Source organism: Microcaecilia unicolor, unplaced genomic scaffold (assembly GCF_901765095.1).
Source record: "Microcaecilia unicolor unplaced genomic scaffold, aMicUni1.1, whole genome shotgun sequence".
Taxonomy (NCBI): Eukaryota; Metazoa; Chordata; class Amphibia; order Gymnophiona; family Siphonopidae; genus Microcaecilia; species Microcaecilia unicolor.
In genome coordinates this window covers 40,913-65,930 of record NW_021963104.1, presented here as the reverse complement: position 1 = coordinate 65,930, position 25,018 = coordinate 40,913, and the positions used below count along the sequence as shown (strand labels likewise).

Genomic DNA, 25,018 nt, shown 5'->3' with positions numbered 1-25,018 from the left:
TTTATTTATCTGCCTAGGACCTAACATGAGCTGAGCATCACCAACTTCCTGTTTCTGGTGTGGCTGCAGAGGGAAGGTTTCAGAGCAGGCACTGCCGACGCCCTCCAGGAGTCCGAAGGTAGATTGAACAGGAGAGAGGAGGGATGCTGGACTGCGGGCAGGGAAGGGAGAGGAAGAGATGCTGGACTGCCGCGGGGGCCAGTGATGTTGGTGATCTTTATCGCTGGCACTCTGAGCCACCGCCTCACTGGGTTCACAGGTTGAGCAGGCCCTGGCCTCAGCTTCCCAGGAGGGTGGAGTACAAAGGAAAAGAGGACAAAACTTGTCCTGATTAAGGAGTGGCCACACTCTGTGACCAGCAGCTCAGACAGACCATTGCTAGTGTGCTCAGTATGGACCAAATGGGTGAAATGTTTTTTTCTGCGGTCATCTGCTGTGTTCCTGGGTGTGACACCTGCTCAGGAATATTTCACAGCTTAGCAGATAAAATCCTTGGGGGGGGGGGGGGGGGCAGGGGAATTAAAACAGAAAACAACCCAGGAACATTTAATTCTTTGGTATGTGGATTTGCAGACTCTTGCAGGGCCAGGGCTGCCGAGAAACTGAACTGGGCCTGAAGCAGAGCCGCCGCTGCTGCCCCCCTCCCTCCTGCCCGAAGTACCTTGGCTGACCCTGCCAGCTGCAGGCAGTGCAGCTCCTTCCTGTGCCCAGCATTGCCTGCCCCTGCGGCTGCTTTCCTTAGGTCACACATACCCAGTCTCAAAACTGAACACGTGCGGCCTGAGGGCCCAGCAGCTGCTAGGCAGGTAATGCAAGGAGGCCTGTGCCAGAGTTCTCTCTCCTGCTCCTGTCAGGATGCAATCACTCTGGTCCCGTCAGGAGCAGAAGAGAGACAGAGAGAGACCCTGCGCCGGGCCCCCCCCTGGAGTCCTGGGCCCGGGGAAGTTCTCTCCCCCCCCCCCCCCCCCCCGCCCTCTCGGCGGCTATGTGCAGTCATTAGAGTTCAGAGCAGGAACCGATGATCCCCGGCTCCCAGACCCCTGCCTCACTGCAAGAGAATGAACACAAAAGTACTTACGGTCCCTGTAGAGTACCCCAATGGCGGGTTCCATCTCTGTGCTCACCAGGACGAGGGGACTGTTCTCCGAGGTACAGCAGAACTGCTGGGCCGGAAGGTTCTGCTTCAGCATACAGAGGTGACCGTCGAAGAAGTACAGCTGACGTTCAGGGGCTATTTTTGTCTGTTTAAATACTGCATCCAAAAATATGGCAGTACTGAAAGAAAACATGAGGATAAATGAGTCACGGACAAGATTCTTGAACCCAAAGACAAACGTGAAGCCACTTAGCATCTTTCACATGGAGGCGAGACTGGCAGCAAAGTGAAACCAGTGTTAAAGTAAAAGCTGGAGAATTTTTTAGAAAAACAAGCTGGCCACAACTAGCAAAATTTGCATGGGGGGGGGGGGGGATCCTGTCCATCCTACTACCAGCACATCTTCTAACAAGACATCTTCTATTGCAGGAGGGACTGTGGAAGGCAAGAGAGCTAGACTGAATCCTGAGATTGTTGATGACTTATTCATCCACAGATTAAAAAATCATTACAGTGCTTCATAGGGCAGATTTCTCCCCTCTGGGGCATACAGAACGGGTTGTATTTTGTACCCCTGGACATTTTAACAGGGTGGATCAGGATCCCTTGGGATAGTAGAAATCAGCTATTGCTGGGGTTGGAAGGGTAGAGGGTGGTGGTGGTGGTGGTGGTGGTGGGGTGTTATTATAGTTACGTCTTGATTTTATTGTTTTTTATTTATTTTTGTTACATTTGTACCCTGCGCTTTCCCACTCATGGCAGGCTCAATGCGACTTACATGGGGCAATGGAGGGTTAAGTGACTTGCCCAGAGTCACAAGGAGCTGCCTGTGCTGGGAATCGAACTCAGTTCCTCAGGACCAAAGTCCACCACCCTAACCACTAGGCCACTCCTCCACTGTTGCTACTATTTGAGATTCTACATGGAATGTTGCTATTCCACTAGCAACATTCCATGTAGAAGTCGGCCCTTGCAGATCACCAATGTGGCCGCGCAGGCTTCTACATGGAAAGTTGCTAGTGGAATAGCAACATTCCATGTAGAATCTCCAATAGTAGCAACATTCCATGTGGAAACTCCAACAGTAGCAACATTCCATGTAGAATCTCCAATAGTAGCAACATTCCATGTAGAATCTCCAATAGTATCTATTTTATTTTTGTTACATTTGTACCCTGCGCTTTTCCACTCATGGCAGGCTCAATGCGACTTACATGGGGCAATGGAGGGTTAAGTGACTTGCCCACTTTGCACAGCATATTGTTTTTTTTATACTTTAATAAAAGATTTAAATATAAAATCATAAGTGTTCGAGCCTTCTGCAGATGAGGACAGAACCCACAGGGACGGGGACAAACGTCCCAATGTCATTCTGTAGACAAAGCCTCTAGGATGGCAGAATAAGAGGAGGGGGACAGAGAGCTATGAGACCTAACAATCCAGGGGCCAATCCTATCATCCTCATTTACTGTGCGGCCTCGAGAAAGCCCCTTAATACTGCTCGTGTTCAAACAGACGTGCTCTATATTTACACCTTGCCCAAGGGTTGTACGTAGTGAACATTGCTTTTGACTCGTAACCACTCGCCTCCACCTACCCTCCTCTCCTCCTTCCTGTACACATTAATTGATTTGCTTACTTTATTTTTTGTCTATTAGATTGTAAGCTCTTTGAGCAGGGACTGTCTTTCTTCTATGTTTGTGCAGCGCTGCGTACGCCTTGTAGCGCTATAGAAATGCTAAATAGTAGTAGTAGTAGTAGACCTCTGCCTTGTATGCATCAACCCGTTGCCTTGAGAAGTCTATGGACCACTGCCTCTAATGCACTGATCTTCTAGAACTGTGGGTTTTCAACCCCATCCTTAGGAACCACCTGGCCAGTCAGGTTTCAGGATATCCGCAATAAATATGCACGCTGCACCCTACGCCTGGAATAAACTTCCTGAGCCCCTAAGTCTTGCTCCATCCTTGGCCACCTTTAAATCTAGACTGAAAGCCCACCTCTTTAACATTGCTTTTGACTCGTAACCACTCGCCTCCACCTACCCTCCCCTCCCCTCTCCTCCTTCCTGTACACAATTGATTTGCTTACTTTATTTATTTTTTGTCTATTAGATTGTAAGCTCTTTGAGCAGGGACTGTCTTTCTTCTATGTTTGTGCAGCGCTGCATACGCCTTGTAGCGCTATAGAAATGCTAAATAGTAGTAGTAGTAGTAGAGAGTGCCGGGGGTTAGTTTACGTGTTATAGGAGTGAATGTAGATTTTGAGCATGCTGGCTTGCTGCAAGGAAAAGACGTGAAGCACAATTCTATGAAGGATGTCAGTGGTCTCGGCAAAGAACTGGTCGAATCCCCAGCATTTCTCCTGATCTGCCTCCAGGATATTGGACAGGACGGCAACCAGCGGACCCTTCAGCCCCCTGAAAAACAGACATACAGGAGGAGACTGGTTCAGGCTGAGCTTTTAGACTGGGAAGTGGGCCAGAGATTTCTTCACATACTCCTGCCTGTTTTCAACCAATCCGTGGCACACATACAGACCCCAAAGATAAGTAACTCAAGTTTGTAAAGCTGATAAACTCCCGTCTCGTACGACACTTATCCCTCTGTGGCTTCCCTAAATGAATCAAACCAGATGCTCCTCCACCTTTCCCTTCAATCATCTAAAGAAAATCACAATTAGTCCAAATTTTCCTCCCTTCCCACCTAAGAACTGTCTAGGCTCCCTCCTCTCCCCCTTACGTTCAACAGGTGGCAGCTGTGCTTGATTTGTGAAGCCCTCTTACTTCAAGCAGAGGGTCTCACTTACAAACCAGCTGTACCTCATGGACTGGTGAAAACAAATCATTTGCATTTACCACATCCAAGACTGAAAAGTGCAGCATGAACGAGAAGTGGTCGGGATTCAAGTCCTTACCATCGACTGGCACCGGCTTCAGAGTTAGAACTAACCACCAATGTACTGGCTCAGGGCAGAGAAAGAGAGAAGGCCCCAGAGCTCATTAGCAGGCTGGGTTCTCCTCAGTTTTGGAGCCTGGAATAACTTACCCTAGGTATCATGTTTAATGACCCGAGACCCTGGCATCCTGGGAAATCACTCAGTCCAGCTAACTACAGCTTCCAGTGTTTTGCAATCAGCTAATTACAGTCCTGAGCAATTAATGCAAACTGCACACTCACGCTGAAAGCCTGCATGTGATTGGCAGGTCGTACATCCACTCGATGGCACCGTTTTCCTTCCTCTGAACTCCAGCTATGGCTCCATGTGGCTTCTCGGTTGTAATTTTATGCCTGAAGAGAGGCAGAGATTTTGTAATTATGTCTGGAGAGAACTGACACACCTGAGGGTCTCAGTCCTGGAAACAGCAGGGGTGCTGCAAGGCAGGACTGAGGTGAACGGGCAGGGCTCTGTGCAGAAATAGCTGGGGTAAATCCTCTCCGTGTTCTAATTAATTGCAATCACATCTCACTTTCATAGAGGTGGAGCTTCAACCTAAATCCCACAAAGGGAACAGGAGAAAAGCACTAGAACTGGGATGACATTACATCACTTCCTTGTTCCTGCGGGGTCCTCCGAAGGGGACGAACGGGAGACTGCCGGTGGCCGCATGGTAGAACGTCACCCCAATACTCCAAAGATCCACGGTCACCCCGTAAGCCTTCTGCTGCGGTTTCTTCAGTACTGCACGCTCATACATATCTGGGTGCTGAAATCAGAAAGAAAAAAAAGAAAAGAATCCGAGGGAATGTCCTCCTGTCTGCCCACCACACAATCCAGGGGAAGCAGGGGTCAGGCCAGGTTTTCCGCCTTTCCCACTGCTATGTACTACACTTCCCAGAATCCTCAGTTTAGTTTGCAGCCAGGGTCAACTGAAGGATTCCCTGATGGAACAGAGCTTGCTGGTGGGTCAGAGTGCAAAGATGAAGCATTTGTCCCAAACCTGGTCCTGGAGGCACCTCAGCCGGTCAGGTTTCCAGGATAGCCACAACGAATATTTATGAGTGAGATTTACATGCACTGAATATTCATTGTGGATATCCTGAAAACCTGACTGGCTGAGGTGCCTCCAGGACCAGGTCTGGGAACCACTGCTACAGGAGATAGATGGAACCAGAAATATAAAAATCACACCCACTGTTTTTCTATCATAGTAACGTAGTAGATGACGGCAGAAAAAGACCTGCACGGTCCATCCAGTCTGCCCAACAAGATAAACTCATATGTGCTACTTTTTGTGTATATCTTACCTTGATTTGTATCTGTCATTTTCAGGGCACAGATCATAGAAGTCTGCCCAGCACACTGTTGCCAAGGTTGCGGTTTTCCCGCCCAATTGGGCGGCTTTCCACGACCAGCTGCGGGAAAGTTTTGGCCGTTGCGGGTTGCGGTGGGCGTGGTTAGTGATGTTGGGGGTGGAGCTGATGATGGCAGGGGCAGGGTGATGACGGAGGGGGCGGGGTTTTGTGTGAGAAATTTTTTTTCAATTTGGCAAGCCTGAAAAGGATGGAATAATTCATAGTATCACAAACACTGAAAGCAGGCCGTTTATTTTCCAAATCAAGGACACATGGGCTAGAGAGGGGAAGTAAAGGGTAAAGCTCAGGATGGATACAGGAATCCTCAGCAGGGAGGAATGAGGTGTAAAAGATTGAGACAGGCACATGGGATCATTGTAAGGGAGGCCTAAGGATTAAACCCTGGATGAATGTGGTGGATTTTCAGCAACGTTGAGAGCGAGGTTTGAGAGAAGGCAGATACTACAATAGGGAGAGAGAATGGGCTTGTGATCTGTCTCACTTCTGTACAAGGTTTAGCAAACCTGTAAGAGATTTACCAGACTAGCCTGTTACGTTACAAACCTAGGATTAGACCCCTTACAAAATGCATCAATCAGGGAAAAAAAGCCTAACCTCTGAACATTCAGTCACACAGGGACCCTAACTCCAGCACCAAGGCAATATTATCCACTTTACTCACCAGATACTCCTCCGTCCCATAGATGGACACAAATTTCTCATCATCGTCCAATTCTCGGGCTGCTCCAAAATCTGTCAGCTTGTAAATGCTCTGTCCGTTTTCCCCTATCTGACGCATTATGTTCCCAGGCTTAATATCTCGGTGGAGAACACCGTTCTCCCGAAGGTGATTCATGCCAGCCACTGGAGAAGAGTGAGAAAGAGATGTCAGATCAGAGGCCAACTGAATTTGGTTAATCCCTTTTCTGCCTGGTTTCAGTTTTAGCCAAAAGGCTAATACTATGGCTTCTGTTTCGGCTGAAACTGACCACGTGTTTTCGGTGGAAGCTTTGCCCCATTTTGTCTCCTTCGTTCACTCCCTCTGCCCTCCAAACAGGAGTTGCTTTTCTCCCCTGTAGGTGACCTTCGGCCTATCTTATAATCCCTAGTGGACTAGGGGTGTAGTCAGGGCAGGCGTGATTCCCAGTCACTCCTGCCAGTGCTGGCTATGCTCTCAAAATGGCTGCCCTGACCTCTTGTGGTAGTCTCGCGAGATTGCCACTAGAGTCATGGCAGCCATTTTGAATCTCACGAGACTTCCATCAAGAGGTCAGGACAGCCATTTTGAGAGTAGAGCCGATATGGACAACAGCGACTGGGGATCACTCCTGCCCTGACTACACCACTCAGGGGCGTAGCCAGGTGGGGCCACGGGAGCATGGGCCCCCTCTACATTTGACCCCCCCCCCCCCAGCCGCCGACCCTGCGTGCACGTCCTGTATGTAGCCCCATGCAGGACGTAAAGAGTCAGAAAGAGATCATCAGTGAAGGCGCCGGAGGAGCGCCGCGACGTGAGAGGCGAGAGGAGGAGCGGCTGCAGAGCCGACAGCCAATGCCTGATGATGTTTAAAACATTTATTGCTTTTTTTCTTTTTGTAGCCGACGCTGCTGCTCAACAGGAGAAGCAGCAGCGGCCGCATAGCGTTACCAGTGGTAGCTGCGGGTGGCGAGGGGGGGGGAGCACACACTCACTCACTGTCTCTCACATACACTCTCTCTGACACACTCTATCTCTCTGTCACACACACACAGTCACTCTGTCTCTCACACACACTCTCTCTCACACAAACACACACACACACACTGTTTCTGTCTCTCTCTCATTCTCTCACTGACACACACACTCCATCTCTCTCACACACACTCCGAGGAAAACCTTGCTAGCGCCCGTTTCATTTCTGTCAGAAACGGGCCTTTTTTACTAGTACATAATAAAACCAAAACAAAAACAGAAACCACAATCAATGAATCCAATCAAAATAAATTGTAACTAAGTGTCAGTCAAGGTCAACAAGGTTTTGGTATGAAGGGACCATCGGCACTTGCCAGGTGATAAGTGATACTCAGATAAAGTTAGAACAGCCTGGAGAGTTACTAAACACTGGTAGCTTAACCGGGTAACTCCGAGTTCTGCCCTTGCACCATCCAGACAGTGGTCCATGGTAATTTTTAACAGCATTATCTGGATAAGTACAGACAGATATTGACCACATCTAGGCATGCAGACCTGGGGAAGGGCATTTTCAGGTGTTAGAGAGGGAAGGGGGAGGGGAATGCATGTGATTCAACTTTTTACAAGCAATGGATTCACCTCAATCCCTCCCCGTACCCTAAAGGGCATCCATGTCCCCTTCCCTCCAGTACCAGAAGGGGAATCCACTCACCCACACCCTGCAGCACAATGAGAAATTCAGACTCGGACAATCCGAAAGCATTTTCCGGTTCCTCTAAGATCGTCAGCAGGCTGCCGCTGGAACAGTACTCCATCACCAGGACCTTCTGCTTGGTGCTTCCCTGAGGGCAGGAGACATCTTGTTACCGTGATCTTCAGCATCCAGGACACATTGAAGGTCACTAACTGACCCGTACACAACAGTATCACTCCCGTCAAAGAATTCAAACACCCCGGCATCCTCCACAAAGGAGCTTTCTCCGATACCCCACAAAGTGAAACAAGATGATCTAAGCGGGTTACAAATGGGTCAGGACCAAATCAATGACAGAGAAACAGGACAAGAGGTAGAAGTTACAACATCTCTAAAGACGACCTAAATGTCAAGGTTTGGGCATCTCTGACTGTATTATTGAAACGAAAGATGGATATCCATCTTGTTTCGATAATATGGGTTTCCCCGCCCCTCCATCGGGACGTTTTGCAAGGACGTCCTCAGCAAAACTTGGGCGTCCCTTTCGATTATGCCCTTCCACGTCAGATAGTCTGGGCACACAGATAAAAAATGTATAAATTTGGTTTATATATTTTTAGTCTTTCTGTTAATCATTTTATGGAATATTATGTGTGTTTGTTAAGCTCCAAGAGTGGTAGATTGAGTGGGCTATAGGATGGGCTGGAATGTAAATTTTAAGGGGCTTCAACGTTAGCTTCAGAACTTAGTACAAGAAGAGTGCTGGGCAGACTTCTACAGTCTGTGCCCTGAGAATGGCAAGGACAAATCAAACTCAGGTATACATATAAAGTATCACATACCCTGTAAAATGAGTTTATCTTGTTGGGCAGACTGGATGGACTGTTCAGGTCTTTATCTGCCGTCATTTACTATGTTACTATGTTACTCTTTGGGGTTCTACATGGAATGTTGCTACTAATTGGGATTCCAGAATCTTGCAACTCTTTAGGAATCCAGAATATTCAGAACTTTTAGTACAAGAACAGTGCTGGGCAGACTTCTACGGTCTGTGCCCTGAGAATGGCAAGGACAAATCAAACTCGGGTATACATATAAAGTATCACATATCATATAAAATGAGTTTATCTTGTTGGGCAGAGTGGATGAACCAAAAGGTCTTTATCTGCCGTCATTTACTATGTTACTATGTTACAACATCTCAATATGGTGTATAAGCGGAGTCATATACATAGTAACATAGTAGATGACGGCAGATGAAGATCTGAACGGTCCAGACAGTCTGCCCAAGTCACACTCATTATCAATTCATCATTAAACCAACAATGAGTGTGGTACAATAAAGAAGAAAAGGGGGGGTGGGGGAATATAAGAAAAAGCAGTGCAAAAGCATAAGGACAGGAGCTCAGGTTGTTACCCACAGAAAGGAACCGTAGGGTAGGAGTCACCAAGAAAGGGAGTCACCAAGTTACTCAACAGGGAATGCTCGAGTGTAGTGGTAAGTTTTAAGAGGCATTTAAATGTACCATAAGAAGTCTCAGAATGAATATTTTTTTTTGATTTGAAAAATGTTTTTATTCCGTCACTTTGTTCCATAGTACATACACTTATTCAGCTAACAGCTGTACAGCCAGTGCAAATAGAATGGACTACAATATATACATTTGAAAACGTAATGAATTTTTTTTTTCCCCCCCCCTCCCCTCCCTCCCCCCTCCCTCACTTTATGGCTGAATTCCCTATATATTAGTTGCAGCAGTCCATAAACGCTCTAGATGCATCCATTCCTCCGCGTCAGGGTCAAATCTACCCCTCCGTCTATCCGTCAGTTGTTCAAGTCCCATTAATGTTCGGAGTCTCGTTTTCCATTTTTCCATCGTAGGGCCCACTCTCTGTTTCCAGTGGGCTGCTATCTCTAGCTTCGCAGCTGATAAACATAGTCTTTTTAGCCGCTTCTGCCATTTCTGGCCCCTTTTATTTCCCCACCCTAGCAAGCACCACTTTGGTTCTGCAGGAAACTGCACCCCCAGAATAGAGGTCAGGCACACCGTAATATCGTCCCAGAAGGAGCGTACAAGAGTGCAAGACCACCACACATGTATAAAACTACCCAGATCATTGTCACAGCGCCAACACCTGTCTGAGGCTTTAGAATACATTCGTTTTAACCGTTCTGGCGTATAGTACCATCTGCTTAAAACTTTGTAGGCATTTTCCTTTATTAATACACACACTGATGCCTTTTTTACCTCAATGCATACTCTCTCCCATTCTTTCACACTCATTTCACAGTTCAAATCGCTCTCCCATGCTTTCATATAAGGTAATTTATTCAATGCGCTACCTCTAATATAGTTATATAACCTGGATATGCCTCTCCTCCCCCCCTCCAGTGTAACCCATATATTTTCTAGGGGCTCCTTTTCCCTCGGGTCCGCATGTAACCACCCCTGTTTACTCATATAATGTTTGACTTGCAAATATGCATAATTGTCAGACTCCCGCAGGTCGAACTTCCTCCTTAGTGTCTCAAATGTCCTTATTGTACCCTCTGACATCAAATCTCGAAATCTCCGCAAGCCCTTTCTATACCATTCATGAAACGTACCCCCCTCTTCTCCACCTGGGAACTCTACCTCATGAATAATATGAGCCAATGTTGAGGTTTTAACTCCCTTTTTAAATTTGCGTTTCAGCACATCCCATGTGTGTAACAAGTGCCCTATAAATGGATTGTCAGTTTCCCTACGTGGGGTGCTCATCCTTCCAGATCCCCACAGACCCCTTTCCAGATTACACCTAGTTTCCAGTAGTTGTTCTAACACTGCTACTGGTGCCCCTTCCCCCTTACTCCATTCCGCCACCTGCTTCAGTTGTGCCGCTTGATAGTACCATGTAATGTTGGGCATCCCCCTCCCTCCTACCTCCACCCCACTCCACATAATTCGCTTTGATAACCTTGCCCTTTTCTCTCCCCAGGCGAATTTAGACATATCCGCCTGTAATTTGTTCAGGGTACCCCAGGGTACTTCCACTGGCAACGTCTGGAAGAGGAATAGCAACCTAGGGAGGAGGTTCATCTTGATAACCGCTATTCTTCCCCACCATGAGAGCAACCCATTTTTCCATCTACTTAAATCTGCTCTTAGCTCTCTAATCAAGGGGACATAGTTAATCCCATATACCTGTGCAAGGTTCCGCGGCAGCCTTACCCCAAGATATCGAAAGCTCTCCCTGGCATGCTTAAAAGAGAATCTGGTTACCAGGTTACTCATATCCAAAGTGGGACCCGTAATGCCCAGCACCTCAGACTTATCATAGTTGACTTTGAAGCCAGATATGGCTCCAAACGCTCTAAGCTCCGTACAGATAGAGTGTAGAGTCTCCTCCGGGCGACTTACATAAAACAGAATATCATCTGCAAATAACGCCACTTTATGCTCTTGATCGCCCACCCTAATCCCCTCAATACTGACCGTCTCCCGAATTCTCTGTGCTAGCGGCTCAATTGCCAAGGCAAAGAGCAAGGGCGACAGGGGACATCCCTGCCGCGTGCCCCGCTGTATCCTAAACTGATCAGAGTATCCCCCATTAACTTTTATACAAGCTTTTGGTGTTGCATATAACCCCTTGAGCCATGTCAATACCCCTGGGCCGAACCCCATAAATTCCAACACCTCCCATAGGTAATGCCACTCGACCCGGTCGAAGGCCTTTTCTGCATCCGTTGTTAAAAGTACAAAATCCCCCCCCCCGACGTTGGGCCTCCCATATAATGTTTAAAGATCTCCTTATATTATCCGCTACTTGCCTGCGCGGGACAAAGCCTGATTGATCCTCATGGATCAGTTGGGGCAGAAACTTATTAATCCGCTCCGCCATAGCCTTGGCCAGTATCTTAATATCTATATTTATAAGGGATATTGGCCTGTAAGATGCACACAATGTAGGATCTCTTCCCGGCTTAGGGATCACCGAGATTCCCGCTGCATACATACTCCTAGACAAAGTCCCAGATTTGAAGCACTCATTTCCTACCCGTACTATCAATGGCCCTACCTCCTTGCTCATTAGCTTGTAGAATTTAGCCGTGTACCCATCGAGTCCCGGCGCTTTCCCTCCTTTTAATCCTCTAATAACTCCTTCTATCTCTTCCAATGTTATGGGCTTGTCCAATGATTCTCTTTGTGCATCTGTTAGTTTCCGCAATCCCAGCCCGTTTAGGTATTCTTTGGTCTTTTCCCCCGAATCCCCACTTTCTTTGGTATACAAGTCTGCATAAAATTGGGCAAATCGGTCTCTAAGCTCTTTATCTTGATATAATAATGTGTCCCCCTCCCCTTTTAATTTCATGATAGTATTGCCCACCCTTCGCCGGCGTAGGCTGCGCGCCAGCATCCTTCCCGATTTATTACTATATTAAAAAAACTTTTGCTGAGCCAACTTCCTTTGAAAATCCATCTGTTTAATTTGAATTTGACGTAAGGCTGCCCTGCATTCCCTCAGCTCAACAGGCACTTCAGGGCATTGTCCACCTTGATGTTGGGCCTCTAGGGTCGCTAACCTTTGTCTTACCTCCAGTTCCTGCCTTTGCCCCTCCCTCTTCCTTTGACTGCCATTTTTAATCAGATGTCCTCTCACCACAGCTTTAAGAGCGTCCCAGAGTGTCCCCTCAGCCACTTCCCCCGTGTCATTGTATGCTAAGTAATCTTTTATTACCCTCCGGACTTCTTCACAGTCCTCCACTGAATCAAGCAGAGATTCATTCAGTCTCCAGTAAGTGTGACCCTTTTCTCTCCCCAGCCCCCTCCACGAGGCCCAAATAGGAGCGTGGTCTGACACGTGTATACTCCCTATTCCCGAGTCTCCCACCTCCCCCCAGATAGTTCGGGAGCCCCAAATTGCATCTATCCTTGTATATGTTTGTTGTGCATGCGAATAGAATGTATATGTCCTCTGCCCAGGGTGCTGCAATCTCCAAACATCTAACAAATCAAGATCCCTGACCAGACTCAGTAATTTAGTCGTATTTGCCGAGACTCCACCCTTTTTCTTTCCTTTTGAGTGGTCTAGATCTGCTAAAGCCCAATTGAAATCCCCTCCAAGAATCACTTTTCCTCTCACAAAATTTGTCAACTCTAGTCTTAATTTTTCAAAGAATGCCCCTTGTCCCTCATTGGGTGCGTATATATTAACTAAGGTGATCTGTTGTTCATTGATCTTTCCCGTAACCGCTATACATCTTCCTTGGCTCTCCAGGAAAGTTTGCTCATGCACAAATGGTACCCTTTCTTTAATATAAATCGCCAATCCTCCCTTTTTCCCCCCTCTGGGGTCCGTCGATATATAATTCTGACCCAGGTTTTTATATTGAATAAGCCTTACATCTTTCCTTTGGATATGTGTCTCCTGCAACATGATAATGTCCCACTGCATTTTAAGTATCTCCTTGCTAACAATACTTCTTTTTTCTGGTGTATTCAAGCCATTTACATTCCATGAACCCACTGTAATCCCTCCCTCCCTCCCTCCTCCCTTCCCCCCCCTCCCTCCTCCCCCCTACCCATCCCCTCGACTGGCCGCTACTACAAGCTGCCATGTTCCCCCTAAGAAAGTGTCGTCCCCAGGGGAACCAGCCTCCCATTTTTCCCCCCCATCCTTTCAAACCTGTCATCTCCTTCATTCATTCCGAATGTATTCTATCTTAATCATAGACATATGATCAGTTAAACATTACCAACATGGTATCACTTACTACAACTGGTCAAGTGACCAAACTTAGCACCCGGGCATCAGCCCCTCTGTATTTGTCCATTCAAGTGTCCCCTTGCTGCTCCAGGCCACGCTCCTTCCTCACTCTGTTTATGCTGGTGCCCTTTTTCCCCTGCTGGAGCCATCTGCCTGAGCTGGCACTTTTCTCTCCATTACCATCCTTTGTGGAGACTCGCAGCTCCTCCGGTAGGTCCGTGCACCCCATGTTCTCCAGGATTTTCCTTGCTGCAGTCGGGTGTTGTATTTTCCTTGTCTGGTTCCCCACCGTAACCATAAGGCCACTGGGGAAAATCCACCTATAGCGCAAACCAGTTTTTTGCAGATATCTCGTCACTTCGCGGAATTCCCGCCTCTTTTGTAAAGTAGATTTCGCCAGGTCTTGGAAAATCTGTATTTTAGTGTTCTGCCATTGTATATCACCCAAGGCACGGGCTTTCCTCCAAACAGTCTCTTTTACCTGGAAATCATGAAAGCAAGCAATGATATCCCTGGGGTTCTCCCCCCGCTGCGGTCCCAAACTCCGGTGTGCTCGATCGATTTTGATTTCAGACGTATCTGTACTCTCCTGGGGGTCTTTCCCGTGGCTCAGAATGAAGTTGCAAATCTCTTGCACTACTTTCACAGCTTCCATATATTGGGCCTCCTCTGGCACTCCTTTAAAGCGCAGATTCCCCCTTCGAGAGCGATTCTCTAGATCTTCCATCCGAATCTCCATTTCCTCCCGTTGCTGTCTCTCCTCTTTAACTGTTTTCGCCAGGCTCTCCACCCCCGCCTCCATCTCCTCCAGGCGATTCTCAGTCTCACCCACGCGGTTACCAATGTCTTTTACTTCTTCACGCAATTCTTTAACAGCAGCGTGTATGCTATTTCTAGTGTTAATCATCTCCGTTTTCAGCTCCTGGAACCATTTAATAATTTCGCTCCTCTCCAGTTCCACCTCACCGCCGCTCCATTCTTCAAGTTCGGCCTCCGATTCGGGTTCCTCCGACGCCATTTTGTTTTCGCGCGGAGGCAACCCTGCCGGCCCTCTGCTTCCCGCTTTTGCCGATTCAGCCGTATATTTAAATTTTGAAAGTTTCTTTCTGGCTGCCATATGTTCTGGTAAGTTCCGTTTCTCGTCTATGAAATTAAATCCGCCTAGATTAGGGGTTTAACAGCTTATTTCCTCGCGTCCCCGCGGAGCTCCGAATTTGGGCTACCGATCACATCGGTGACGTCTGCTCAACAGCTCAGAATGAATATTTATTTATTTATTGCATTTGTATCCCACATTTTCCCACCTATTTGCAGGCTCAATGTGGCTTACATTGTTCCGTAATGGCGATCGCCATTTCCGGAATGAGAAATACAGAGTTATATTGCATTGAGGTTCGTAGGTGACAGAGAGGGGGATAATGGAACGGGGGCGGCCATCTCCAAGGACTCTAAGGAATATGTAGTGTGGATTATTTATTTGTTGCATTCTTCTACTAACCTATAAATGTACTCACTCTGCTGCTCCCCAGTATCTCTCCACACTCGTCCTTCCCTACACCCCTTCCCGTGCACTCCGCTCCATGGATAAATCCTTCTTATCTGTTCCCTTCTCCACTACTGCCAACTCAAGACTTCGCGCCTTCTGACTCGCTGCACCCTACGCCTGGAATAAACTTCCTGAGCCCCTACGTCTTGCCCCATCCTTGGCCACCTTTAAATCTAGACTGAAAGCCCACCTCTTTAACATTGCTTTTGACTCGTAACCACTTGTAACCACTCGCCTCCACCTACCCTCCTCTCCTCCTTCCTGTACACATTAATTGATTTGATTTGCTTACTTTATTTTTTGTCTATTAGACTGTAAGCTCTTTGAGCAGGGACTGTCTTTCTTCTATGTTTCTGCAGCGCTGCGTACACCTTGTAGCGCTACAGAAATGCTAAATAGTAGTAGTAGTAGGATTATAATATAGCATACTAACATAGTAAATGACGGCAAATAAAGAGTGGAACGGTCCATCCAGTCTGCCCAACAGTCACACTCATTATCAGTTCATGATTAAACCAACAATGAACGTGATATCATTTATGAACTTTAACACAATACCACTCTGTATTTCTCAATCCGGAAATGGCGATCGTCATTACGGCATAATGTAAGCCACATTGACCTTGCAAATAGATGGAAAAATGTGAGATACAAATGCAACAAATAAATAAATAAATATAAAGTACATGGTCATGGTCTTTCTTTGCCATTTCTGGGACACAGACAGTAGAAGTCTGCCCAGCACTGTCCTTTCGTTCCAACTACTGTGCCGTGTCCAGGTGTATCTTCATGAGAGTTGGTACAACCAAAAGATGTTGCTGGGAAGACTAAATATTTTGATGGTACATAAGGAATTAGAAGAATTCCTGGTAGATATAAATGGGAAGAGGCCAGTACAGAAAGCTCCCTAAAGGTCACCGGCAACCAATACCCTTTTGCTAGCAGTGGTGTACGTAGGGCGGGGCGGTTGCGTGTTGTCAGCTCTGCCACTCCCCTGCCCCGGAACAGGAACTTGATGTCTGAGGAGGCACGGGACCAGCGGAGCCAACAGCATGCACCTGATCCGTGCACCCCCTTGCTTGGAGGAGAGGGGGGGTGCTCTGCCCCGGATGCCACTGGCATCTTCCTAATCATATTTCTTTTTGCCAAAAAGCAATTTAATTGAAGCATCAAACATATAAATGGCGAGTGACCGTACTCACTCGCAAATGCGCAGTAGAGACTTCCCTCTCTGTCCTGCCCCCGCGTCAATACGTGATGACGGGAACGGGACATAGAGGGTAACTATGTAAAGCCGCCGGCGTCACTACCGCTTCCCCCCCCGAGGTCGCCGCCGCCGCCGCCCTCCACCCGGCCCGGGCCTCTCTTCGGTATTGAACTTACATTGGCGAAACGCAGCACGCAGAACAGCTGAGCTCCCGTCGCCCTTTCTTCCCTGCCTGTGTCCCGCCCTCGCCGACGTTACGTCACACGAGGGCGGGACGCAGGCAGAGAAGGAAGGCTGTCGGGAGCTCAGCTGATCTGCGTGCTGCGTTTCGCCAATGTAAGTTCAATACTGAAGAAAGGGCCCGGGCCGGGTGCAGGGATGGTGGCGGCGACTCCGGTGGACCAGTAGCGGCGAGGGGAGGGGGCCTTGCCAAAACCCCATACTAGCCCGTTTTAACGAGCTCAACGGCTAGTTTTAAATAATCTGTGAAGTTGTGTCTGGGTGGAAAAGGGAATGACAGTAATTAACTCTTACAGATCATGGAGAGGGTTCATGTTTCCTAATCTCACCACCCCAAGTCAACCTGGCAGGTCTCTGAAGCACTGACTCCCATGATAAAGGTTTCAAGTATGTGTGCTGTGTTGGGAGTGGGGAGGGAGAGAGGAGAGACATTTGACAGTGCCAGCACAGATCTGTAACATTGCTCTCCTAATGCCCCCTTCAACATGGATATTCGGACATTGGGAGAAGGTGATACGTACGCATTCTTCCACCGCAAACAGCCGGACGATGTTCTTATGGTTCAGTTTCCGCAGCATCTCAAACTCCCGCATCTGGACCTCATAGGGCCGCAGATAGCTAACATTGTTGAACACCTTGACGGCAACCAGCTCGCCCGTCTTCTGTAAGAACACACCGGGAGAATTAAGTTACAGCATTGTGTAGAATTGAGAGTCATTTAACAGCTACTCAAATAAAGGTTGTAGTTACATTTAGACATAAGCACACCGGAGCCATCACATTCAGAGATTTCCACAGCGCAGTCCCTCCCCTCACGGGGCTGCTCAAGGCATGCTGGAGTTGCAGCAGTTACGCTGGGGATCGGCTGTTCCACACAAAATACTGTGGGAGTCTCAATGTTCTCTAAGCCAGTCTGCTTTTCAAGATATCCACAACAAATTTGCATTAAAAAAAAAAAAGGAGAATGGCAGACATCCCTGCAATATGCCTAGCTACAAACTGTGCCAGCATATCTCATTTTACAGGATCCTACAATCTTTCACATGGGAAAAACAGTCAGCATAAAGGGACCCTTTACATGCTCATCCTGAAATGTGGTATATATCATTCATTGCAAAAAGTGTGAAGAAGGGTGCTATATCGGAGAAACAAGCCAGACGCTAAAGAAGAGATTTCATCTATCTAGCCATCATATGAAAAATGCCAGTGACAACCAGGATGTCACCTCTATGGGACTGCACTTTACAAAACGGGAACACTGCATCAATGATTTTATGGTAAGTACTACTACTACTATTTAGCATTTCTATAGTGCTACAAGGCATACACAGCACTGCACAAACAAAGAAGAAAGACAGTCCCTGCTCAAAGAACTTACAATCTAATAGGCAACCAATACCCTTTCGCTAGCAGTGGTGTACGTAGGGCGGGGCGGTTGCGTGTTGTCAGCTCTGCCACTTCCCTGCCCCGGAACAGGAACTTGATGTCTGAGGAGGCACGGGACCAGCGGAGCCAACAGCATGCACCTGATCCGTGCACCCCCTTGCTTGGTAAGAGTACTAAAAGGAAACTTTAAGATCATCCAGAAACGTTAAGACCCTTGAATTCAAAATGATTAAATATTTTGACACCCACAAGACAGGACGAAAAGATCTGGATTTTCTATGGCATCCATCTCTCTCTGTCTCTCATCCACCCAGCTCTCCCAGTATCTCACCTAACCTACCCCTCCCTCTTCCTGTGGGGCTGGCACTGCAATGCTTTTGAGCGTTTGTGTTTCACTTATATTTGTTGAAATTTGCTTATTTCCGATCTAAAGAAGAAGGGTCACCTTCGAAAGCTAATCAAAAAAATGTATTGAGTTAGTCTAATAAAAAAGGTAGCATCTTATTTTCTTTTCTCTGTTTTATTTCTATTTATTACCTTCACTATTTACAAAACCAGCCTAACATTCACATACAATGATTACACTTCACAATACTAAATTACTAAAGGACCCTGTTTATTTATCCCATCCCAGAAGTATGCTCCACACACTCCCAGTAGTTAGGGAGAAACAGAGTAGACGCCACAAAGATATGAGAAATTACTGCGCTTTTATTCACTTACCGTGTTAGAAAAATAGACTGTCAACAACGGCAGAGTATACAAGGCTTTTCTCATGGGAGAGAACAAGATACAGACAAATGCAGCCTCTCAGCACATCTCCACAGAAATAGGATATACATTCACTTATATACGGAAAACTATTGAGTCTATGGGACACACGTCATTAACCCCGCCTTTTTCATGTTCCTCTTTTCTTCTAAAACTGATCAAGATTATTTTGGGTGGTCCAGAGCAACATGATACCGATAACAATATTTATTTCTAGGGTCATTCCCTGCCAAGTGGTCTAAACCTTCCCACCATCATGTCTCCAATTTTGTTCACATTTTATCCGTTGATTTTTTTTTTTTTTTTTGTTACATTTGTACCCCCGCGCTTTCCTACTCATGGCAGGCTCAATGCGGCTTACATGGGGCAATGGAGGGTTAAGTGACTTGCCCAGAGTCACAAGGAGCTGCCTGTGCCGGGAATCGAACTCAGTTCCTCAGTTCCCCAGGACCAAAGTCCACCACCCTAACCACTAGGCCACTCCTCCACACTGTTGCGCGAGTCAGGTGTTAAATGAAGTTTCCCAAAATTTGAGGTCTCTAACTGCAATAGCTGCAGATCTAGACCCCCTTTTCTGAAAGGTTGTCAGTCCATGAGCGCGTGACATTTACCAAAATGCCATTTTGGGGGTCTAATAAAATCCAAACACATTTATAAGAATGGCTAAAAAATTCAAATCCTGTAGTTTTTGATGCTAATTCCGATGAAATACATTTTAACATTATGGATGCAAAATCCAGTCAAACAAGTTGACTCAAAGTGTGCATCAAAACTGGTCACGACTCATCGGAACATATTTGGACCAATAGTCAGACCGCAACAACTTCCATGCAAACAAAGATACGGACTTGAAAGTTTGAACAAGCATTATGCTTGTGCTGGACATAATACTGCCAGATTTGCAACTAACCAGCTTCTATAACCGCCCTGCAGGATCTCTTCAAAGTTGGCACTGTCAGCGCAAATGGTAAAATGTACCAAAGTTCAAAGCCAATTATTAAAAAAGAGTCTGCCTGAATCAGCTTGTGAACAGTATCATCTGAAAGAGAAAATTGTGCTCTACAACACTGATATGTTTTTGTTTTGCAATGCCACCATTTAGTAGATTTGGACATTTGGTAAATGTCGCGCGCTCATGGACTGACAACCTTTCAGAAAAGGGGGTCTAGATCTGCAACTATTGCAGTTAGAGACCTCAAATTTGGGGAAACTTTGTTTAACACCTGACTCGCACAACAGATAAAATTTGAACAAAATTGAAGACATGATGGTGGGAACTTTTTTTTAATTTTAGACCACTTGGCATGGAATGACCTTCTTGCTTCCCAGTCCATTTCATCAGTAACCTCTTATGTCTGTAGTTCCAGCTAGCTCTAAAACCTCTTAACTACATTCTTTCTAACGCCCCTGGCTGGAGCATTTCTGCTCTTTCTGCAAAGCTTGCTTGTCACGAAGACTTATTTCTGGGTCAGACAGGCAGCTTTAGGCCTCAGAAACTTTGGTTCAGTGTAGGCCCAGACAGGTTCAACATTATCAACTCCTTTTACAAAGCGGCGGTAAGCCCAACACGGGCATCCCGCTCGCTAAAAAGGAAGCACCACCAGGCAATTGCAGCAGCCCAGCGGTAGTTCCCACCACCAGCGTGCGTCATATCCAGCTCTACAGAAAGTTTTACTTTTGTAGCGCCAGTGTGTACCTGTCGGTAATCACTGCCCGGTTACCACCTCCCCCTCGAAATGGCCATTCTATGCAAATATATTCAACATGGGAATCCTGAAAACCTGGCTGGAGGGTTGTGTCCCGAGGATTACTACTACCTATCATTTCTATAGCGCTACTAGACGTACGCAGCACTGTACACATTATATGCAGTTACTTTCTCTGTCCTTACAGGGCTCACAATCTAAGTTTTTGTACCTGGGGCAATGGAGGGTTAAGAGACTTGCCCAAGGTCACAACCAGCTGCAGTAGGAATTGAACGCAGGTTGCCAGGATCAAAGTCCACTGCACTAACCATTAGGGAAAGGAAGGGAAATGGGACTTGATATACCGCCTTTCTGTGGTATTTTGCAACTACATTCAAAGCAGTTTACATATATTCAGGTACTTATTTTTGTACCAGGGGCAATGGAGGGTTAAGTGACTTGCCCAGAGTCACAAGGAGCTGCCTGGGCCGGGAATCGAACTCAGTTCCCCAGGACCAAAGTCCACCACCCTAACCACTAGGCCACTCCTCCACTCCACTGCCTTTCTGAGGTTTTTGCAACTACCTTCAAAGCGGTTTACATATATTCAGGTACTTATTTTGTACCAGGGGCAATGGAGGGTTAAGTGACTTGCCCAGAGTCAGAAGGAGCTGTAGTGGGAATCGAACCCAGTTCCCCAGGATCAGAATCCGCTGCACTAACCACTAGGCTACTCCTCCACTAGCAACATTCCATGTATAATCTCAAATAGGGAAAGGGAACTGGGAACTGGGACTTGGTATACCGTTTTTCTTTTTTTACATTTGTACCCCGCGCTTTCCCACTCATGGCAGGCTCAATGCGGCTTACATGGGGCAATGGAGGGTTAAGTGACTTGCCCAGAGTCACAAGGAGCTGCCTGTGCCTGAAGTGGGAATCGAACTCAGTTCCTCAGTTCCCCAGGACCAAAGTCCACCACCCTGAGGTTTTTGCAACTACATTTAAAGCGGTTTACATATATTCAGGTACTTATTTTGTACCTGGGGCAATGGAGGGTTAAGTGACTTGCCCAGAGTCACAAGGAGCTGCAGTGGGAATCGAACCCTGTTCCCCAGGATCAAAGTCTGCTGCACTAACCACTAGGCTACTCCTCCACCACTTACTCTTTGGGGTTCCGGAATCTTGTTATTCTTTGGGGTTCTACATGGAATGTTGCTACTCTTTGACATTATGCATGGAATCTTGTTAATGGGACTTGATATACTGCCTTTCTGAGGTTTTTGCAACTACCTTCAAAGCGGTTTACATATATTCAGGTACTTATTTTGTACCAGGGGCAATGGAGGGTTAAGTGACTTGCCCAAAGGAGCTGCAGTGGGAATCGAACCCAGTTCCCCAGGATCATTAGGCCACTTCAGGCTGAGAACCCCTGCTCTAAGACACGCGAGAGTCTGCCACCACCCATTTAACTACTGGGCATACTCTAGCAGTCTTGTGGAATGAACCTCAACAGGGCCCAGCGCAGTTCAACCTGCGAGACAGCGAACGCACACCCAGCAGTTAGGTTGCGAAAGGCACTGTCACCACCTACTAGGAAATAATGCAGATGCTGGTAATGCCAGAGAACATAAGGGTCAGGAGGGGGTCAGTGCAGTGGCTCCCAAACCTGATCCTGGAGGCACCCCAACCAGTCAGGGTTTTGGGATAGCCACAATTGATATTCTTGCATGCAGTAGAGGCAGTGCATGCAAATATCTCTCATGAATATTCATTGCGGATATCCTGGAAGCCTGACCGGCTGGGGTGCCAGGTTTGGGATCCACTGCTCTAAGGAGTGGCCTGGTGTGTGCAAGTAACAAGTTTTAAAAAGCAACAATTTTGCCCGCCAGTATTAGCAATGCATTTCTGTATATAGAAAACACACACACAAAAAAGCTTTTGTGAGCGCCATTCCCAAAATGTACGAGCAATCGCTCATGCGCTCCGCTTAGAGGGAATAGCGGTGTCGGCCCTGTTTCTTCCAGTGCCCTACCTTGTTGCGAGCTTTATACACGTTGGCTGTTGCGCCCTGGCCCAAGACATCCTCCAGCTGCCAAAGGTAGTTTGGGGTACTCTGCATGTCCAATTTCAAGCAGCCCTTTTCATCCCGAACTTTCCTGCAGGAAGAGAGAGAGCGGGTCACCTCTGAGCATTCACTTTCTGCTCTACCGAGAAGTCCTGCAGACTAGAGGCCGGTTGCAAGAAACAGGGAAAGAAAGGGACACCCCGATATCCTGTGGACCAAAAAGAAACTCTACCTTTAACCCTGTGGAGATTCAGCCCAGGAACAGAGAAGAGGAAAGGGCTGGAGGACAGGAGAGACGGGAACCAGCAGAGAGCAGCAGTGAGCAGTTTCAAATCAGTTCTCTTTTCAGCAGCTTAGTGTCAATTAGTTTCAAAGCAAAAAGAAAAAGTCACCTTGCCACAGTGTTTTGCAAAAAGCAACTACCCTGTGCTTTCAAGGCAGCTGCAGAGTGAAGTTCAGAGGGGACCATGTGCGGATTCGTGGTGTTATTTGAATAAACGCAGCTCTAACTGGACTTTTTGTTACCCAACTGCAGCAGGAAGTACAGCGTTTCCTCTCTGACCTGCTACTGGTTCTTTCTTACAACATCTGTTTTACAATAATACAGATGTTTATTCTTGCAGATGAGAGCTGTGTCTACACTGCTGCATCTACTCCTTCATTCAGCCAAAGGAAGATGTTAAAAAAACAAATTCATTTACCATATTTTCCTTAGCTAATAAAGATAAAAGACTGGCTGGCTCTTTCCTGTTAGGCTATATCTGGACTCAGGTCGTGTGAAGGAAAAAAAAAATGCTTTTACGTTTTGTGGCAACTGATTCAAGAAATAATATTATTTTATTTTGCAATAGGCTCGGTAGAGAAAAACCGATCTGAATCCAATTACATTGAGAGCCCCCTACAGGTATACAATTTACAATAAAGCATTGATACAGCACAGACAGCTGAAGACCAGATCCAGATCAGCATCCCATGCAGACCTCACAGCGATACACCTAAAGCATGAATACAGCACAGACAGCTGCAGATAAGATGCTGAGCGGTGTCAGTTGTAGAGCTCACGCTGGTACACCATAAGCATGAATACAGCACAGACAGCTGAACAGCAAACCCCGTTGGATCTGTGTTTTACGCGGACCCACCTCAAGCTACTGCACATAAAGTAGGAAAACAGCACAGATAAAGGTTTAAATAGCCCTAGCGGTGGCCATATTAACGACTCACTTCCTCCCTGGCTTGCCCTCTGTACAAAACGGAAGAAAGTAAAGGACGGATCGCCCGAATTCTCACGGACCCTTTTCTGAAACCCTTCAAATCCACTTTGCTGTACCTAAAACACGCTATAAACGCACAAACTACAGAAAAGAGAGCAGAGCAGGGATGCCAGGGGGGCAGTGGGCGGGGCGCGATCTCTGGGAGGGGGAGGGCCTCACCTGGGAGTGACGGGGGGGTGGCAGTGCCCGACACAGACTGGCAGCCCCTCCACCTCCTTGCTCCAGCACCAGCTGACACTCTCCACTTTCTTTTTCAGCTCCCACTTCCTCCTCTTCCTAGTTCGGCCCCGCCTTTTAAAGGGACACTAACACCTTTTTTTCCAGGGACGGTAGACTTTTCGTGGGCTGCGCAGGGCTGCCAAGTTGCTGCTCAGTTTAACTGGAGGGGAACCTTTTGCCCATAGTATGGGATTTGTGGTGGGGGAGTTGTTTGCAATCCAGGACTGGACTAATAGCTCCCTTCAGGAAATGGGTAACTCGACAGCCTATGGTGCCATGTGAGATTTTAGTCTGTCGAATACTGTCAGAAATGCACGTTAAATCCTTGAAGCTGCTTTTAATAATGAACAATAATTTTTCACCCACTATATCTTTAAAAGTCTAAGCAGGGAACAAATCACATACAAAATATATTTTAAAAAGCAATAAAAATCATTTCTTTACACAACAAACTATACAAAAAAACTCTACAATTCAAACAAGTCTCACTACTACTACTACTAAACATTTCTAAAGCGCTACTGGGGTTACGCAGCGCTGTACAATTTAACATAGAAGGACAGTCCCTGCTCAAGGAGCTTACAATCTAAAGGACAAGTGTACAGTCAGTCAAATTGGGGCAGTCTAGATTACCTGAATAGGTATAAAGGTTAGGTGCCGAAAGCAACATTGAAGAGGTGGGCTTTAACCCCTTATTCACTTGTTCGGTTAGTTGTTTAATCATTCATTCCTACAATAAATGCAACTCTCCATCTCGATTTGTTCTGTTTTGTCTTGAATAGACTATAAGCTCTATCTATACCATGTAGAGCTATAGAAATATTTAATAGTAGATCTCTGACTCAAGTTTGTTATCCAGAGATGTCTCCTGGGGGAGACAGGTCAGAGACTGAACTTGTCAAGCTTCAGCCTTGTTCCCAACAGTATGACAAATTTTGGCATTGATAAAGACGGAACAGAGACTCACACAAGGGCAAGGTTGAAAGAGGTTCTGATTCCCGAGGAAGCTCATGGTGAAACGGAGGATCTCTGGCTCCCTATCCGCTTCCGCATACGGTTCAAACTTCTGCTTTTGACCTACAAGTGCATCCACTCCGCAGCTCCTCAGTACCTTTCCGCT

General features: G+C 46.8%; 1 protein-coding gene across 4 annotated transcripts in view; it reads right to left on the bottom strand.

The window, feature by feature from the left end:
* The window catches only part of LOC115458934 (inhibitor of nuclear factor kappa-B kinase subunit epsilon-like), a 106,953-nt gene extending 83,035 nt beyond the window's left edge, over nucleotides 1–23,918 (bottom strand). For 2 of the 4 annotated variants that reach the window (XM_030188795.1, XM_030188791.1), the window contains exons 1-9: nucleotides 23,839–23,918; nucleotides 22,373–22,496; nucleotides 17,020–17,160; nucleotides 7,776–7,905; nucleotides 6,074–6,255; nucleotides 4,642–4,802; nucleotides 4,276–4,386; nucleotides 3,336–3,515; nucleotides 1,079–1,275 (exon numbers count right to left, since the gene is read on the bottom strand). In XM_030188795.1, coding sequence (XP_030044655.1) covers nucleotides 1,079–1,275; nucleotides 3,336–3,515; nucleotides 4,276–4,386; nucleotides 4,642–4,802; nucleotides 6,074–6,255; nucleotides 7,776–7,905; nucleotides 17,020–17,160; nucleotides 22,373–22,459 — 1,189 coding nt within the window. In that variant the 5' untranslated portion in view covers nucleotides 22,460–22,496; nucleotides 23,839–23,918. Of the gene's footprint in view, nucleotides 1–1,078; nucleotides 1,276–3,335; nucleotides 3,516–4,275; nucleotides 4,387–4,641; nucleotides 4,803–6,073; nucleotides 6,256–7,775; nucleotides 7,906–17,019; nucleotides 17,161–22,372; nucleotides 22,497–22,637; nucleotides 22,713–23,629; nucleotides 23,785–23,838 lie in introns of those variants that run through there. The other 2 variants (XM_030188792.1, XM_030188793.1) reach the window with 2 other exon arrangements.
* Between the last annotated feature and the right edge of the window lie 1,100 nt (nucleotides 23,919–25,018).